Source organism: Tachysurus vachellii, chromosome 14 (genome assembly GCF_030014155.1).
Source record: "Tachysurus vachellii isolate PV-2020 chromosome 14, HZAU_Pvac_v1, whole genome shotgun sequence".
In the NCBI taxonomy this organism is placed as follows: domain Eukaryota; kingdom Metazoa; phylum Chordata; class Actinopteri; order Siluriformes; family Bagridae; genus Tachysurus; species Tachysurus vachellii.
This window is the reverse complement of record NC_083473.1, coordinates 17,276,568-17,296,969: the sequence shown is the minus strand read 5'-3', so window position 1 is coordinate 17,296,969 and position 20,402 is coordinate 17,276,568. Positions and strand designations below refer to the sequence as shown.

The 20,402-nt window shown below is 40.1% G+C and overlaps 1 protein-coding gene across 1 annotated transcript; it reads left to right on the top strand.

The window, feature by feature from the left end:
* The first annotated feature begins 3,192 nt into the window (after positions 1 to 3,192).
* On the top strand, positions 3,193 to 20,164 carry nuak1b (NUAK family, SNF1-like kinase, 1b). Its single transcript, XM_060886561.1, has 7 exons — positions 3,193 to 4,398; positions 9,796 to 9,916; positions 12,770 to 12,921; positions 14,070 to 14,135; positions 14,271 to 14,390; positions 15,941 to 16,073; positions 16,238 to 20,164. Exons 1-7 carry the CDS (start codon positions 4,147 to 4,149, stop codon positions 17,284 to 17,286), a joined length of 1,893 nt encoding a protein of 630 aa, XP_060742544.1. The 5' UTR covers positions 3,193 to 4,146; the 3' UTR covers positions 17,287 to 20,164.
* The last annotated feature ends 238 nt before the right edge of the window (positions 20,165 to 20,402 follow it).

Genomic DNA, 20,402 nt, shown 5'->3' with positions numbered 1-20,402 from the left:
AACTTATCCCAGGTAAGAGGAGGGAATACACCCTATATTGGGTGTATTCAAAGAGGTAATTAATTTGAATTGAACCCAGGACCCTGGAGAGACCCCGGATAAGATTTATTTACTTACACCAGCACTCTTGTTTAAGGTACTTCTGTATGTCTGGTATGTGCTTTAGAAACATAAGAAGTTTGCATGCTTTCTTAAATAACACTTTATATGAAAACAAAGTAGAAATAATGAACAGTGTTGACATAAATCCTATCACTGGTTACAATAATATCACTAGTTATTTCTAAATCCTTCTATTAATACAAACGGTCTGCCTGTATGTCTGTTTATTCCCTCTGTTTTCCCTTTCTGTGTATATTCTCTTGTGTACAACCTTTCAGCTGCTCTATTCTCAGATGGATTTTCCATCTCTGAAGCAGGTGGACCTCTCTCGTCCACATTCAAAATATAAGAAGCCTGCAAACTAGATGTCTGCAAAGTTGCACGTCATGCACGTAAATAGAGTGGCAATGGAAAACATAGCTGTGTGTGCGTGTTTGTGTGTATTGGGAACCCAGTGTACCCACATGGATGGTAAACCACAAGAACATTGACCTTGCATTTTAATGATTGAAAAAAACACCAAAAGCCCTAATAAAAAAGCCTCTCTCTCTCTCTCTCTCTCTCTCTCTCTCTCTCTCTCTCATGTCACTGAGGTTTAACACGCTGCATATGTATCAGGTTCGGGTTTGTGGTTCTGCTTAGTTGATACTTATGCTAATGATTAAGGCTAGGTTTTGAGTTAATGCCAGGTTCAGAAAGAGTTTAGGATTATAATTATTGAATTATTGACATTATTTAGTTTCCACAAATCTGACCATAAAGACCAAAAACAAAACAAAAATGTTTCTGAAAGAACAAAGCGGCACATGTTCACTGAAAAGAAAGAGATAACCATAAGTGTTGGACTCAATTCTCTTGAGATCTACCCATAATACAGTACAGAAAGATTTTAGATAATGACAATAGTGTAACAATACAGCAAAGGTCAGCACACCTGGATGGGCAAATAAAGCAGAATACAGTATGTAGAGATATAAATAGATATATTGAGTCATCAGGCAGCTTTAATCCTTCCTTGTATAACTTGCATCTTTTGGTCTTGTTCTAGTTAAGCGTGCTCTCTCTCTCTCTCTCTCTCTCTCTCTCTCTCTCTATTTCTGTGATGGAAGGGTTCACTTTCACTGGCTCTCTTTGTGTGCAAACGTTGCTAACAATCTTGAAATGATTGCAGTCAGCAGCCTGTGCCAAATGTCTACAGGGGATCAAATACATGAATAAAATATCTTCAAAGAAATCTTTGTTCGAGGCCCAGTAGAAAATAAGAGCTTCAAGTATCATCGGGAAGACTGCTGAATATGAATGTTTCACAGATTTCTACGTTCATAAATTCTTTTATATAAAGTGTTTTCCCATACATTTAACTCTTGGTTACACATTTTAACATGGAAAGGATATTTGTGGTGTACAAAGAAGGTACGTGCAGCGTAGGACATACCAATTGTTACTGCATTCTTTCTCTGGCACTCGCTTGTTATAAGCTACAAAAATGATCATGAAAGATTCATGAACCAAGTAACATGACTTCACATAACTTAAGATTTTAATTTTGCCATTGAATACCTTTCTAAAAATCATCCCTAAATCATGTGTACTTTTTAATGATAGTCTTCCAAAAAGGCCTTGGGTGAGTGTTGTTTCTAATTTGGGTATAGCAAATAGTTGTGGAGTTAGACTTATGACTAAATTACAACACTGGATGTCCTTTACTGAGTGTAGAATTGGCAGGGTATGACTGACTATTGCGTTTTCATCGTGTTTGATATTTTAGACTAGAGTGCACATAAGGGCAAGCTTTGACTGTGATGCAAATCTTGGTCTCTCTATCTATCGCTCTCTCTCTCACACACACACACACATATACAGAGTTACTATTTCGACTTGTGCTTCACTGACCCACTGCAGACCAAAGTACCACATATCACAGATTCCTGAAACTTCTTAGATCAAACAGACTCAAACTTCCTCTTGTCCAATCAGTTGAGACATGCAGTGTATCTAAATAAAAAAGACCCAAACAAAGGAAAACAAATCTGATCTGGAGTGACAAACTTAGCTCGAGGACCTTTTCAGCATGTCTGAGTGCATTTCTGATGCTGTGTGTGTGTGTGTGTGTGTGTGTGTGTGTGTGTGCATTTTGGGATCTGAAGCACGCTCCGCTGTGGCCATATCGGAATGCAAGCTTGTGTAGAGCCAGTGAACGCTCCAAAGACCAGCATTCAGCTCTAAGAACGCATTATAGTTTTCACAGTTAAACACACTTTTTAAGGAATGATTTATTCAGTACAGGATACAGAAGTGTGTGTTAACAGAGGCAATCACTAGTATGCTCTGGGTCAGTTCGTTTTATGCATAATAGTTTGTCTAAAGGCCATCTTTTCAGTGTTCTACACATTGTTCTACTTGTAGGCCTGCTTACTGTAATATATCTTGCTTCAGGTTTTTTTTTTATGGGGGGAGCTGATATGTGGACACCTATCTTGATAGATGTTTTTCTATGCTGTAACTCAAACCCTGTACCAGCATGACAAAGCCCCTATGCACAAAGCAGCTTCATGAAGACATGATGTGTTAAGGTTGGAGTAGAAGAACTCAGCTGTCCTGCACAGAGCCCTAACACCGACTCAACCCCACTGAACTAGTCTATTAGCCTTGTATATGTAGAGAGAGAATTTAGTATTTAATGTATTCCATTTTATGCTAGAAATAACAATGATATTGTTGAAACAATGATACCTCTATTGACTGTCACAGGTTTTATGGTGTGGGCAGAGCTGGACTTAGCACCAGGAAAAGGAAATTAAGCTAATAATCCTAAATAATGTATACTGAAAATGTAAATATTAATGCATGTTGCTTCTATCCAATATTTTGCTCAGGGCCACCAAATGACTCGTCACCAGTGATTGTGGGTAGCTTGAAGATTTTTAGTTTTTGCAGTCTGTGGTTTAATTACGGACGTTTTTAAGGACGCAGTATCTTTTAGCGTGAGAGAGAGGAAAAGCCCCAAAACCTAAACCTACCGAGGACCGGAGTGGACTAGAATAGGCACGAGCGATGACTCCGCCTCTCCGGTGCTTTTCTTTTTTCTTTCTTACTCCTATCTGTGAGGCAGCAGGCGAGCAGACAGACATCGAGAGACGCAGGAAAGATACACCATGGCCGTGTTGAAGCGGGCGCAGCTGTTTAAAAGCGCCATCGGCCGCGCGCGTTTCACCTCTACGTGGTCACGGAGCGCCGCACGCGCCAAAGCCGACAACCAGATGAGTGACGCCGAGGCGCGCGAGCCGCCGACAAAATGAGGCTCCTCCGCACTTTGAACGCCGAATTCGGCGCCGCTCTCACGGCAAGCAGTCACGCTTTAGGTGTTTTTCTCATCTATGCTGTTTTTTTTGGTGAATTCGAACGATAGCAATTGTAGGCTATGATGCTTCCCAGGTAAACAAGGGTAAAAAATATTTATATAGATATATATACACCGGGGGAGGCCATGGTCAGATACCGAGGACGGAAATTGACGCTTTTATACGTTAAGAATAGATGAAATTACTTTATTCAGGCTAATGGTGCCGTTTTGTAGTGAATGTAGTGAATTAAATGCCAAACGGCAAGTGTATAAATAGCACACAGGCTAAACTGGACCATTAGCGTCCAATTATTAATTCATAGACTTATTAGTGTTCATATTAAAATGCCTCGCGTCATACACGTGAGATGCCAGTTTATACGCATAACGACCCCATATCGAACCTTTTTAGGCTAGTGAGTAGATTTTCCATAGTTAGAGTAGGCTATAGGTAGAATAACTACATACACGATACACATCATGAGGGATCACTAGAGATCTTTGTCATCTAGAAGTCATCTTTATTTTTTACTATATGTTAGTATATAACATGATATAGGCTACAAGCAGACGTTTAGTCGTTGTTTATTTATTTATTTATTGATCGATTGATATATCTTATAATTAGGCGTGTTATCCTGTTATTGATACTTTTAAGCTAGGGAGTAGAATATAAATATTCATCAGGCAGGAAGAGTTTAATGTCCTGCGAGGACATGGATGTTAGTCGGCCAGATGTTGAGGCGCTCGAGGGGTTACCGGGGAAACCGGGAGCCGAAGAGCCGCTCGCTGCGTCACCTCAGCCGGGCGCAGAGAGCCAGCAGCGCTGCTCAGGAGTGAAGAAACACCACCATAAACACAACCTGAAACACCGCTACGAGCTGCTGGAGACGCTGGGAAGAGGCACGTACGGCAAAGTGAAGAAGGCCATCGAGAGGCATTCCGGGAGAGTGGTGAGTGTGTATTATTTCTTTTTCAGTGTAAATACTGCTTTGTAAATTGCTTACAAATTTGCTTTGTAAATTTGTAAATCCTGGTCACACTGATGAGCCGAGGCAGGTGAGTGACATACACCAGAATCCTCCAGTCTGGGCTCCAGGCTCCATTAAAGTTCAACAGGTAACCATCATACCTGCGTAGCAAGCCATATCAAAATATTAGCCTTTGTGGTCTTTTATATGCATCTATGCTATTTTTAATACAAGTTTAAACAGTTTTCGACTATGGCATAGCCATAGATAATGTCAGTGAAAGTCGGCGGGGAAAGAAAAGAGCTCAGCAATTAATTTAACGAGCACAGCTGGTAAAATGATGTACTGCGTTTTTTCTCCTCTAGGGAATTGTGTTTGCTGTGGTTAGCGCGCATGCGCAGTTCGTAACCAGGGCCGCGGGCACGCGCTCGGCCAGCTGTTTCTCACGTCTTAACGGCGCGTGATGTGGATGTGTGTTGCTTAAACGCCCATGTGTCTCTATTTTAGTCTTTTAGGTAGCGTTTGAAAATGTGTGTGAAAGTCATGTTCAAAGAACAAGGACAAATTTAGATAAGGTATTATGCACATGAAATAATAATAATAATAATAATAATAATAATAATAATAATAATACTGTATAATAAATACATTCAGTGTGCATAAAATGTCAGCTTTAAGTGTACATTCAGGAGAAGGCCTTCAGCACTAAGAGAATTCAGCATTCTGGATATTGCCATGTAGCTCACTTAGACAGACATCAAAACCTCTGATATTTTCCAAATATGTTGCCTATTTGTACATGTCAGCAGTGGGAATGAATAACGGAAACATACAGGGTATAGTTTTGTCATTCCATAATTTTTTGCACACATCAGTGAATAGTCCTGTTTTTTACCATTAGTATGGATATTAAAATATTTGGACCTTAGGGTAGGTAGGACAAGCTCACATTTATAGTGAATCAAACCATGTATAATAGAGATACTGAGATAAAGAGAGCAGGGAAACTGAGAATGATGACAGTTGCAGTGTAGCTCTTTCTTACACACACACACACACACACACACACACTCCTTATGGATTTTATTGTTTTTTAATAAAGGACTGGTCTTTTCCTCTGGGTGGGTGAAAGTGTTTAAGAGGCTGTGAAAGACTCATGCTTCCTGGCAGCACAAATCACTGATATGGCATGTTATGACGCTATAGCAATAGCATATCCTCTGGGAGCTCTTTGCTCTGCTATGAATGTATAGCCTGTGTACTCTGTTCCTTTTTTTGACTAGCAGACATAACAAGGTCTGCTTTCCCCCTCCATCAAGCCAAACACACACAGCACACAGTACACCCAGGCTGGTGTATGTTGGGCCCAATGCCAGGACCAAGTTTGTCTCTGGTGAATGACTGTTGGGTCATAAAGCTAAATATAAACCAGAGCTTTGGAGAGAGTTGTATACAAACACATCCTTCATCTCACTATCTTTGTCCATTAGCAAGAGTTACAGAATGAGGAAAAAGGGTATGACACATTGAAAGACAATCCCACCTCCCCATCTAACATGTTTCTTTCACTTTCACTTTTAGTGTGTACCCAGTGTACATCTACATAAATGAACATTATCACTGTGCTGCCACACAGGTGTGTGTTTGCGAGTGATTTACAAACTCTGTGTTCTATCCTTTTTTGACTGTATGCTCTGATGAGGGGTGTGGGTGTGTGTGTGTGTGTGTGTGTGTGTGTGTGTGTGTGTGTGTGTGTGTGTGTGCACGCCCTTTAAAAGCCTGGGAAAAGGTTATGGTGACAGCAAGACTGAACACAGGTAGTGAAAGGTGAAAGGCCGTGTTACACAGGGAATGAAATGCCATAGAAAATGAATATCTGATGGAGAGATTAAGCTGGAAAAGACTTTGAATATTTCCCATTAATGCATATTTAGAATCATTTAGGTTCTTTTGTATCTTTAGTGTAACTATTCAAATCCTAAGGTTCCTGATCAGATTGCACAGGTTATTAAGTTCTAACAGCAGCTCACAGGCTTATTCACTAGGCGTACAGTTAGACAGTTAATTTAGCCAGGGTGGAATGATGCACAAAATTCATGTTCAATACAATTTCACTTATGATACTGCAAAAATAAATCACCTCAATATACTTCTTTCTTCTTGGGTGAAATAAGCAGAATGCTAGTATGCTAGCATAATGTCTATTAAAAAACAGTGTGCTTATGATAAATGTGGGCCTTTTAAATCCCTTTAGCTAGTCCTGAATCTAGATGAAGATGGTGTAGATTGCTGGATAATAAAGTTATAGTATTTGATCTGTGGCTATCTGGTGTCCATTCTTGGTCTCAAAATCGTGGTCACAGTCATAACTGAATCTAAATGATTTTTTTAAATTTAAGTTTATTCATAGCAGGTATGCACATGCATATGAACCTAGCCTGTATTTGAGCTAATATAACATTAACATTAACAGCTGTACTAATAGGTGGAATTAGGCATTTTTTGGCACTCACTTGGTTCTCTAATGGGAAACTATTCCCAAATGGAAGAAATGCATTTTTTCATGTCAGTTAGTCAGAGGCATTGAATTAGAGGCAGGTCTTTAGATCATCTTGTTACTAAACATGAGGCAGAATTGCTTTCAGTGGATCAGATCCAGATGTTTTTTTTTTTAGCCCAATGTAAGACTGTTGGAGTAAAGACTGCAGCTCTGTTAGAATACAAAAATGTTCATATTTTGGAGGGGGAGTTCAGCAGTCAGAACACTGTCCACACCGGGCCCCTCTGAGTTTTTACATTCCTACACTATTATTGTGGGGCTGGCAGGAGGCACATACCTGAGCTCTAGATAAATTTTATAAGATAATAGAAACAGTTTACTGTGTCTTACCTATAAAATCCCAAGGATTTCAACTGAGCATGCATTGAATTTTACCCACTGATGTATTTATTTATACCATTTTATTCCACGTAATCAAGTTTTAAGCCATTCTGGTTGGGTTTCCTTATAGGGCTGTGCTGCATAATTTACCTTCAGCTCTGCCTAGCATGTGGTTTTTGTTTCTCTGTAAAAAGCAGGTCTTCAGTGCACTGGGCTCCTCCTTTGGCAAAGAGTATAGTTGTCCGGCTTCTTATCCTATCATTAGACTAGGAGAAAAGATTTATCAGCAGACCTTTAGTAAAGATGGATGGGCAAGATTTATACTATGTCATTAAGTTCCCAATGTATTGTGTTTAGTAAAAGCAAAGATTTTTAAGCTATAATGTGTGTTTTGTCTTATAAGATTGAACTGGTAAGTGTTCTGGACACACAAGGAAATCTCATCCATAAACATGGATGTGGATTAAATCATTGTATGTTTTAATGAATTAAATAATTGTTTTAGTACATTCAGTCATTTCCAGTTGTGAAATTGTGTTTGTGTATTTGGCAGCATAACATTTGTTTTGTGAAGTAACATACAAGTCAGTTTCAGAAAAATTTACTCTGTACATTGGGTGTTCATTGCCCCAAATAAACACTTCACAGTGTTGTGTCAACTCTATAAATGTCATGAAGCACATGGGTGTGAGTGTGTTAGCCAGAAAATCTTTTGCCAGCGTTTCCTTTTCCGTTGTACATCATGCCTGTCAGCACACTATCTCCCTTCTGCATTGTTCTAAAATTAAATTATGAGTTCAGCAGAGACATTTACTTTAAAGGAGAAGGTAAAATGGTGAATACATATGTACAAAGATACCCACCTTTCTGTGTAAATCATAGATGTCAGGATGACCAGAGCACAGCCAGACCCACAAATGAACAAAAAGACATTACAGCTACTAAACTAAACAGAAATGACGAACAGGTAATTGCGCACATTGGAGGGAAAATTAGCACAGCAGCATATGAGCTGTATTCCCCAGCACATCGTCCCCGGCGCAATCTGTAATGTTATGTTTCTGTAGCATATGAACATTCTCTAGGAATCCTCACATTGTATTTTACCAAGAATTATATCACAAAGATTAGATAAGGGCCAACGTGTATGAGATCATTACACAGTGTCACAGTAATAGAGTGTTACTCCCTTCCAGGGTCACAGGTAATTCACATACTATAACCATTATATATATAACCATTATATATATATAACCATATAACCAGATATGCTATCTATATTCATTTTAAGGATTATTCTCGAACACCGGGAACTCCCTCGTTCAGCATGTGGAAGCAAGCAAATGTTAGGGAGCCTGTATGCTCCCTATTCTTTGAAACATTTGGATCTGTTCTCTGCAGTGCAATCTGATCCATCTATTAGAGAGAAAGCTGTCTTGGGTCCTAAGTCTCAGTGAGAAAGCATTGCCCAATCCTCACCGCCCACACGAGCAGAGTAAAGACACAGCGAAGGCCTCTATTACTGCACCACAGCTTGTGCTCTTTTCCAACCTGCAAACCTTCATTTTCTCCAAGGAAGCTTTGAAAATGACACACTGAATGAAATGGCTGGGTCTGAAGTACAGGGCCCCATGTTTAGCCCAGTGCTTGTTGGGTCAGGCCCATTCCTTGCTCCCTGAAGTTCATTTAAGGTCAGAGATGGTGGTCTGAGCTTCTTGCTCTGATTGTTGGTTAAGATTTCACATGTAGACTTCTGTTCTTAGACACTGCTATCATTTATATATCATTATACCATGCACAGGGGAGGTATTTTTTCAGACATTAGATGACATTTCTTCATATCCGGACAACACTAAAGTAGCTTCAGTTCCCCTCAAAAATTAATTACACCTTCATAATATGGAAGTGTCTATGGGCCTACTAGGACAAATGCATGAACATAAACAAATACATTTCTTACTATTTAGATATGGCTAAGCAAACATTAGGAAGTAGCCATGGTATAAAATAACGCTTACCAAAGTGACCCTTTATAAGAAAACAATAAACTTAATTTCTAATCATTAAACATGTTCTTGGCATGTCTCTCTTTTTTGGCATGTCTCTTTTTCGGTTATATTATTGTGTACTCCTGAGCGGCACAACATACAGTAAATGCCTTCACTCTTTCATCACAACATCGACTCCTGACGGTGACTCAGATATTCATGGCTGGGAGTCGAGGGCACATTATCTTTGTGAAAAGGATGTCATACTCTCTCTACTAGCCAATCGTGGGTGTCTGTGAGTTCCTGATGCAGCATGTATCTTGGAGGACACATGTCTTTGGGAGCTCTTGTGTGATAATGGACAGTTATTCATTAGGCCGGAATCAAAATGGAAAGAAAGGTTAGAGAATGAGGGAAAAAATATTTGAGGTTTTGTAAACATTACCACTGATGGCTTGATGATTAAATTATGTCATGACTAAAAGGCATTATTCCATATTATTGTTACAGGTTGCAATTAAGTCCATTAAAAAGGAAAAAATCAAGGATGAGCAGGACATGGTACACATCCGTCGGGAGATTGAGATCATGTCATCACTACGCCACCCCCACATCATTTCTATATATGAAGGTTTGTCTTTTCCTCAAATTCATATTCCAGTCAATGCTTGAAAGCATCTTCTAAACTTTGTTGCTCAATTTGTAGATTTCAGTTTTCTCAGTTCAGCTCACTGTTCAATCTATCTGCCTGTGATTTCTGTGCCATGATGGAACATTTAAGAGTAAAGATGTTACTGTTAGATTGTCACTGTTAACTGTTATTAATCATCTCTGTGTGTGTGAGTGTGTGAGAGCAAATATCTGATTGTATGTGCACTGGAGTAGGGTGTCTGTGGGCAACTTTCCACGCATATAAGGGGTCTCCTCCAATCCTCTTGATCTTAAGGCCAGACATCTGCTGGTGGTTTCTGTGTGAGCAGCTGGGAAGCAGACTCTCTGGGAAGCAGAGGGATCTCTTGGTGTCTTCGTTTTTACCTTCATGCACTGACGCATCTCTGACCTGGCTATGAATTAAACATTGTTTCAATAAATAACTAAAAACCTCCTTAGTACTAATAATAAATGACTTATACCGGGCTGTATTGTGCATAAATATGTACATTCTTTATCCAGCTGGCTCTTTGGGTGGGTCTCATTTAAAAACAAACAGCTGAGTGACTCTGAATAACAGCCGTCAGGTTCTTTTACGTGTACAGAGTATGATTTATGGTCTAAGTTGCATGTACCTGATTTCTAAAGGAATACTGCTTCTGCTGGCACACACAGCATTAGCTAACTGGTGCTTTCTTGTTTCACACCTTCTTAAATAATAAACACAGAGACTGTGTTTATTAAGTGGTGAGCGTCTGATGAGGAGTGATATTTGCCTCTGCGTAGTGTTATAACTCAGTCCGTGTTGTGGTTGGCCCTTTTCAGAGTGTCTGAGATGATGATTACGAGACAACACCCATCCAGATGAGCCTCTGGAGTCAGGCAGCTAGTGTTTTTGTGTATGCTGGTTTGTCTGCCATTACCACTTCAACGGTTCTGTTATGTTTTTTTATATATGCTGCATGGTTTCTGGTGAATCTTGTTAAATTGTGTTTACTGTTGTGGCTTGGCCTCCTCCCAAAATAGCACTGAAATGTATAGACAGAGAAATATACATCCAGCAACACCCTTGTCAACTATTAATTGCATATGTGAGGCAAGCTGATCCAGATGTGATCCAGATAAACTCATATACAAGTGTGTGTCACCAATTAAATGTCCCACTTCTTCTGGCTCCCATTCCAGTCTCTGCAGTAGGGTTTCTGTTTTAAATCTTAAAAAGAAAGCAAGCGCAGAACGTCCTCTAACACTATTAATGCTACTTGCTTTCACAGCACGGTCAGTGTACACACTTGTGTGGTGGTAATTATACTGCCTTGCTACTCAGGTTGAATTGTGTGTGTAATCATGTCATGGGGTCTGAAAGGAGTGAGAGGCTCATGAACAATACACAGTAATTGCAGTTTTGTAAGCAGAGCTACTGAACAAAGATGCAGAGTGATGGGCAAGTGGAACCCAACGATGTGTCACTGCCCCAGGTTATGTAATCTGCCTAATTATCCCCCTGTAGGATGAGTGACAAATGGGAATAAGGGGTCAGAGGTTACAACTATTGAACACAATTATGAACTGAGAGCCAAAAGGCCCCAGGCACAAGGACTCAGGACCCAGTAGAGCTATAGAAGACAATTCAAGCAGGCCAGGATCAGAGAAGAACAGAAAAAGCATTTAAAGGAATTTTACTCTAAGTGGATTTAATCATGGTTTCTGGTCCCTGTAGCGCTGTGGTGTGGGGAACACTGTGCACTATTCATTGCAGTTTTCATTATCCCTGCACTTCAATGGTGTAATCATAGCAAAGCACTCACACCATAACATAAAACATGCTTATGTCAGTCCGAGATAGCATTAAACACCTTTACTTACATGTATGATTAAAATTTGTCATTTCTCATAGAAAATGGTTTAGTATTTAGTAGTATTTAGTATATACTTTGTAACCTCTTGATGCTCTAATACAAATCTTTGTTAAAATGAAAAATCTTATTTGGTCATAGAAATGAATACTGAGTTATTTAAAACTATCTGTGTTTTGGCTCTCCATCAACGTGCAAATGATCGTCTGACCTATCAGCTACCTGCTACTTTCCCCAACAGGGTGGTAAGTGCGTGATTTATAGCAATGGAATAGTGGCACTGTGTTAGCTCCTGCCCTCTTAGCATTCTCTTCCTCTTCTCTCTTGTTTTCCTGTTACACATTTCCCAGAAGGCCTTTTGCTCCACCTTCCTGCCTAGCAGTTGAAGGCCACAGAAAAGTGAGGCAGAGTGAGCTGATGCTCCTCTGCAGACGGCTTGCCTGGCCTAATCTGGGGTGTTCTTTATAAGGGGAATTGGGAATTTTGAGGCTTTGACAGAAACAACTTCTTTCTCCTCCAGAAAGTGTGGTGCAGTGTTTCATTGTTGTGTTTGTTGTCGTTACACCACAGCTCATTAGCGGTTTAAGTCATGACCCTACGAACTCTGCAGTCTGTCCAGTCAAAAATATTTACTTTTCTTCTTTTTTTTCTTCCTTCCTCCATATTTAAAAATGTTACGAGAACTGTGTATTACCTTTTATTTATTTGTGATTCAGTATCAATTAAACGTAACAGGAAATTTTTATTTTTGACCACAGGATATTCTTTGAAGATTGTAGATCTCTGTGGCTATGTCTTTATCCATGTGAACGTTTGCCAAATGTTATGCCCCATATCCTTATTACATGACATGCTGTGCATTTGAGGAAATACACAGCAGATAAAAGATATCCTTTTATTTATGCTGCAGGCACATAATTCTTTGTGGATTTATTTTTACTGAGTTACTTTACAGTCTGTTTTGTATTATGTTGCAGTATTTGAGAATAAGGACAAGATTGTGATCGTGATGGAGTACGCCAGTAAGGGGGAGTTGTATGACTACATCAGTGAGCGTCGGCGACTTACAGAAAGAGAGACACGCCACTTCTTCAGGCAGATTGTGTCTGCAGTGCACTACTGCCATAAGGTACTGTACATGCCTAGTCTCTCTAGTGTGCTTTGTGACCTCGAGCCTTTGTTCAGATCAACAAGTGCATGGTTATTTTTCTAAAAACCAAACACGTAAATATATCGGCTTTGTGCACCTTCTGTCTTTGGCTTCTGCATGTTCAGAAGCAATCTCTGACAGTTTTGCATCCTGAGCCATGAATTCATGTCAGATTAAGGGGACAAGCTAGTATGTCCATATTTAGTTGGTTGCCTGAAGCTAGAGATAATTGAGTGGGCCACACATATCGCACATTCTGCCTGTAAGCAGGCTTGGAAATCATTCCCTTCTTGTCTTTCTGTCCAGTCTTTCATTGCTTTCCTCCGTGGCCTGGATCCCCTGCTGTGTTCCATTTAGAGCATAGTCCCAAAAGACACAATGCTGTGTGCTGGCCTGTTGGCTGTGAGCTGGCTTGCACTACATTTGAGAAACAAATGATTTCATTTCCTTTTTCCGGGGAAGACCGTAGTGACCCGTGGTGTGACTAAGTCATCATTATTCTGTACAGTAGGACATGTGTACCATCATGTAGGGTCGGCACAGACGGCGTAGGAAGTGGCATGCTTTACATGTTGCCCCATCTGCAGCTCCATTCAAAGGCTTGTTGAACATGTGTTCCCTTTCCAAGCCAGCCAAGTTGGAAGGGTACAGTGCATCGCTGCATTACTAACAAGCTCTGCTCCAACTGAACTTGTGTCCCTAATCTCGAACGGCTGTGCTTCAGGCAGTGCTTCCCACATGTTAGTTGCTGCTTTAAAGGAAACACTAATGACACAGTCGGGTTTTGATTCAGGGCTGGTGTGAGAACATAACTCGCTGTAGTCCATAATTACAGACGTGCGTTTATGGTGCAGATGTTAGTCGGTCCATCTCAATATGTTGCCTATGACCTCAGTAGATATAATGGTGTGGTGTTGTCTGAGGAACATGTCATATTTATTTAGTCGCATTCTTTATTTGTTAGAGCATCAAATAATGCTACATTATGTTAGTATGCAGTCCTCTGAAAGAATTTGATGTCATCTCGGCTGTTAACACGTTGCTTCTGCAGTACACTTGTATGTAGATGGCATCCATAGGCATCCAGAATTGTTTGGGAGATACGTCAGTTTTTTTTTCTTTTACAGAATGGTGTGGTGCATAGGGATCTGAAACTGGAAAATGTGCTGCTGGATGAGAACTGTAATATAAAGGTAAGAGATGATGATGAGTTCTGTGACTTTCTAATGCTACAGAATTAGCTATTATGTGACATATGAACACTAATATAGACAGAACTAGCATTAACACATCAATAAGATCTTGAAGTTATATTTGTATCTGGACAGATTGCAGACTTTGGCTTGTCCAACCTGTACCATAAGGACAAGCTCTTACAGACGTTTTGTGGTAGCCCACTGTACGCATCACCAGAGATTGTCAATGGAAGGCCATATCGTGGCCCTGAGGTAGGACATCTACTTTTACAAAAACTGCATAACTCATGATGGCTGTTGCACTTGCAGTTCCTTTGCACTGTGTAAAACAATCCCATTACATTTCTGGATCATTAATAAAGGAGGAATACCAAGGTTTGAATCTCATGCTTGTTGTAAATCACTGGAAATAGCATCCGTTACATCTGTCCTTGATTATTCCAGAACAGACTGTAGCGGCCCAGTAGTTAAGGCACAGATTTAAATCCCAGGACTACCAGAGAAACACTTTCTTGTCGCATGTGTAAGACCCTGTATCACTTAGCTCATTTTTTTTAAAGATCATTTAAGTGTAAAACAGTTTGTCCATGCTTCTGGGTTAATCCACTGACTTACTGGCACAGAATCTACAGCACACACTGACAACATTACGGTTGCCTTTGCATGAGCACTGGGTGTAATCTTAGAGAGCTGATCTAGGATAAGTGTTCCTTGTTTTCCTGCTAGATGAGGACATTGGGCTGAAAAAAGCATTCTTATTTGGAAATGCTTAGTGAGCAAGTCTTTGAACTTTTTATGATTGCTATTGCTTGGATACGTCCTCACAAAAGCATTCAATTGGGGAGGGGGAAAATGGTGTTTCCAAGTATATGTTTTTTCTCTCTCAATCTCTTTATTTCCTCTTCACGCTTTTTTGAAGGAGGTGATTTCTAGCTCATTTACAAAGTATTTGTTAGGCATTTTCAAAATGTAGCAGTTAGAAGATTTTTAGCAAGTGCAGCTCATATTTTTAGACCCAAAAGCAGAGGCTTTCAATTTACTATAATTTGCAGCAATTTTCTTACGGTTTTGATTGTAATCAAAATTACGGTACCCTTATGGGAAAAGCCACAAATTACAGGCAGTAAAAGGAATAAATAGCAATGGCACACACAATGGATGTGTCACTCTGTTGTGATCGCTGAATTTCTCCGGACTCTGTCTGTCAGGAAGGCCTTGAGCAAAATAATTTGTGAGGAAGTCCAATCAGTCAAGGCTCGCTATCTGATTTCCTGTGGCCCGACACCCGTGTAGTGCGTGGCAAGCTGTTTAAAGGTGGTTTGTTCTACCAGTAATCTGAGAGTGGACAAGCTTCTCAGGAGCTTGATACTTGATTCAGTATCAGACCTGCTTCCTTAAGTACCCCTTACTTTTTAGTCAACCTTTCGTGCTCCCAGGATTATTGCTATAGCTTTAGCTATTGCTAAGTGGTTTTGTGTGTCTTGACAGAGCAGGTTTGAATAACAGGAGGTCCAGAAATCAAGACAATATGGCTGATAGCATTAGTGTGTCCAGATGTCTGGAGTGTTATGTATAAAATAGTAAAGCTTGAATAGAGTTTTGTTGGAGGTGATACTAAGCAGAGTCCTTTTAGTGGCCATGGCAACAAGGTTGATTTTCCTAATCATGTGTGCATGGCTAGTGTATAAGGGACTTGTTATCTCAAGAGTGCCTCGCCTTAAGCAGTGTGGAATGTGGATTTCTTCAACCTCTTAGGCCTTATTGTTCTTAGTTACAGATACAGTGTTATCTCTGCCTTGCAGGTGGATAGCTGGGCACTTGGAGTTCTGCTCTATACTCTAGTCTATGGTACAATGCCATTTGATGGGGGAGACCACAAGAACCTCATCCGCCAAATCAGCAACGGTGAATACAAAGAACCGACCCAGTCATCAGGTATAGGCTATCCTTTAACAGATCTTAAAGAGTTTTTCAAAGAGTGTTTTCTTTCTGAGATTCCAGGATTACTCTTAGATTTAATGCAGTATTGTTGTAGATGTTATGGAATTTTTGACCTGCAGTACTTGTTCTGAATGGTACCTGGTTATATGCTTCTCCAGATGCTCGAGGTTTGATCCGTTGGATGCTGATGGTGAATCCTGAGCGGCGTGCTACAGTGGAGGACATTGCCAATCATTGGTGGGTGAACTGGGGTTGGAAGAACAGTGTCTGTGACTGTGAGAGCCAACGTGACATGGGGTCCCCCATGCTGGCTCGCCTTATCGACTGGCAGAGCCGCACTGAGCCACGAGTGCCCAAAGGAGCCCGGCCTGAACCACTTCCACTTATCCGTCAACGGCCTAAGAAAAGCAAGAAAGAGAATGATGGAGGAATGCCCCACTGTGATGAGGATGACAACCTGGGCCTTAAGCGACCAAAGGGAATACTGAAAACTCGGCCTTCTGAAGAGCAGCACTCACCCAGCCTGGAGGACATTGACCTGATGCCTGCCATTGAAGGTGCCAAAAAAGAGGAGGGGTCGCCAGTTGGCCAAGAGGATGAAGAGCCTACATTCACAGCAGGGCTTCTGGCCAAGATGGCACCTGTTCTCCCAAAGAAGGGCATCCTGAAAAACAAGCAACAACGGGAATCAGGGTACTACTCGTCACCAGAGCGCAGCGAGTCCTCTGACCTGCTAAGCGGCAGCAGTATCACACCGCTTGGTGCCAGCTCACCACCAAAACGTGCAGTGGGGAGGAAGGGCATTCTGAAGCGCAATGGAAAGTACTCCACCTACAGTGCCACACCTTCTGTGGCTGCCCTCGGAGAGACTCCATCTGGTGATTCAGGTTTATGGCGTAGCCAGAGCAGGCCATCCAGCATTGTGGGGGAAGACAGCAGCGTACTGACCAACAGCTCCTTCAGTGGGGCAGAGTGGCCCCAAATCGGCCCAAGGCCTAACATCCGAGGCTGTGCGTCAGCTGAGAATATACTCCAGCTTGCCAACTTTAAAGGGTTGCAGGCAGCTCCAGCTCTGCATGGAGGGAAGTTTGGTCGAGGGACGCATGGCTCGCCTGGAGACAACAACAGCTTCTCTTTGCTGGGAGACCTGGATGATGTAACACAGGTATACCAGCAAGCCCTGGACATCAGCAGCAACCTGCTGTAGAGAGAGAGAACAGGGAGGAGAGGATCTAGAGAGAAGGCTGAGAGAGTGTATGAGGAGCTGATTGTTTTGTGTATCTCTGACGACCAGTTGCAGTGCTGGGATAATCTGATTGAGAGGCTTGCGTGGATTGAATTGAGAGAGTTATACACTGCCAAATACAAACCATGTAAGACTTGAGATTGGTGAAGTAGGGAAATCGATTGTTAGTCCTCTAGTGCCCTTGACCCACTTGGAAATCAGTGATGAGTTCAAATGTTTACATGTTAAGCAAAAAGTGAGTTAAAATCACACATAGACACCCTGCAACGGGAGGCTCCAAATCAGAAAAAAAGAGCCAAGCTATGTTTACAAAAGCACCTTAACTCACACCGAGCACATGTTGTGATCTTTACTTCCTATGAAAAAGAAAAAGAAAACCAGGGTCTTGCTCAAAATGAACTGTCAGTGTCATTTATTTATTAATATTATGCGTAGATGTAACGATACAGAACTGGAGTGGTCTGACTGTCTTGGAAGAACTTTGTCTCTCCTAAAACTCCAATGGAACTGACATATATAATGGTTATGTTTTTTAATTAGTTAATAGAAAAAAATACTTGCCTACTTAAGGCAAGAGGCCTCATATATGACAGACTCTTACAGGTCTTATATCCAGTAACATATATATGAGAATATGTAAGAAGTGCCTTTTTAATTCATATGAAATTATGTATGTCATTTCCTTAAGGCGTAGAGAGATGCCAGCTGGAGCCATCACCAGATGCGCTAATTTGCTAAAGTGTTGACTGTTGAGAGACCCAGGACCTTAGATTGCAAAGCCTTTTCATATTAAACTGGCTAAACAAAACCTTACGGTTAGCTTAAGAAATCAGGCATGTTTGGTCATTTTGAAGATTATTTTCAGGCTTTACTTAATTGCCTAAAGGAATCTTAAGAAAAGAACAAGTGTATTAGTTTCCTCTGTGGGTTTCTTCATACAAACTCTCATTTTCCACAAATGTAACATGCTGAAATGGGCAGTTTGGACTTTTCCTATACACTTTCCTAAAGTGTATGAAGAGATTAATACACAATCAGTGATCAGTGTAAGTGATCAGTAAGCTAAATTCATTTAGCCTTTATAGTTCTGTACAGTTTGCATAGACAGTAGGTGAGTATGGATGTTGGGTGAGAGACACTGAGTAATGTGTTTATAGTGGTAGGTAAACGAAAAACATTTATCCTTTTCCAATAAGTGGGCCTTATGATTAATTTATTGGAAATGGAAGCAGAAGGATAATCGCAAGTGTTAAAGTAGCATGATGAGATAAGTAGAGATGAAGAAAGTGAGTAGATAAGGATTTAATTTTTCGTGTGATGAGATTGAAGTGATTGAAAGGAAAGAATTTCTTAAACATGCCTGTGTTATTGAGCATGGATGTTAGTGTTCAACTGAGCGTTTCTTGTTTGTTCAGCTTCAGTAAACCCCTAGCATCATTGAGTCACAACAGGACAGCTGAAAATGATAAATACCCAAACTATTGCAGGAAGTGCACATATCAAATTTATTTCCCAAACAACAAACTGACCAACATCTGTAGGACATATGAAAGCTCTTTGTGCAACAGAGGTCCTGGGTCCTGAGAGAAATGAGACCCCCTTTGTGTATCGTATTGTATTGCATTTTTATATTGCATTGTATTGTCAACTGGATTCACAGTGAAGGAATTATACTATGTTAGTATTTTGTTTAATTATATTTCAGTTTTTGATTCTCCAAAATATTGAATCTTTATTATTTTATTGTACTTTATTTTTATGGCAGAAACTTGGATGCGGCAATCGCTGATTTGATTAAGGGCTAAGCAAAGCCCATCCGCTTGGTGTTCACATTAAATTAATTACATTAGTTCATGCATCTAATAAAAAGATCACTTGGCTGCAATACAGCCACTCTGTGTACACCTCAAATCAGCTTACATTCACACTTTGATGCTTACACAGTGATTTAGGTCAAGTCAAACTATTCACAAAGCAGTTTCAGCTACTTCTTAAGTTTATAGTAGTTTCCAATTTTCCTTCCTTCTTAAATATCTGAAGTGGTCTGATGCTGCACTTTTCACTGCTGAAAGTTCTGGACATGACTCACAAAATTAATAAATTACCCCGAAGTGCCACAGCACCATCACAATACCCCCCATACACAAAATCTCTGCCTCAAGGTCATACCAAAAAAAAAAGAAGGAACGATTTAAAGCTATGCATTAGTGGATGAGCCGCAAACATGCTTTCTGCCAAACTGGAATTAACTGGTGCATATCTGTTAGTTAGCAGAAAGTCTACTTATAGGAAAACTTGACTGGATTTTGTTATTGACAACAAGAAGATGGTATTATGTTATTTAAGTATTATTTTTGTTAAAATTCATTACTATTGTCGGCTAAAGCCACAATAATCATTTTTATTTTTCTTTTCATTGATTTGAATACCTGGACTGCCAAGGTTGTTTTTGTTTCAGTGCCTTTGCTATCTTTTATGATCATTTTTTAAAATTTTTTTTAAATAAGAGTAATATTAGCAATTGTGTTTTTATACACTATTTATTTTGGTAGTGAATCCATTGTGGTTGATGTAACACCACTCCATGCCTTTATAAAACTGTGCGGGAGTTAATATATGAAGAGACATGATGACCTGAAAGGACAGGGAGGGAAAAAGAGAAGGAGTGAAAGGGTGTGGAATGCAGTTATTTCATGCCGAGGTTATTCGTGTTTGTTTGAGGAGATGATAAGGCCTGTATTTATCTGTGAAAGCTGAAGGAGTTAAGTGGTTATAATCTGTATGGCAAAACCAAGCCACTGTAAAATCAACTGGTTAATAAATGGATCATTTCAAAGTAGCTTGTGTGATGTGTGAAGTTTTCTTTACTCACCTTTACTTAAATATCATTTATAATAAGTTTAACTGAAGCAAAAACTATATGAAGGAAATATGAAAGATTCAGTGGGTCATAAGTGTCGTACATCTAAAACATAAGCAAATATTTAAACTTTTAAAGGGAAAACTGTGATCAACAATGTCTGTGAAGAAAAAAATACATAAAATACAACAATGAAAAATCATGCAGTTTTTTTTTT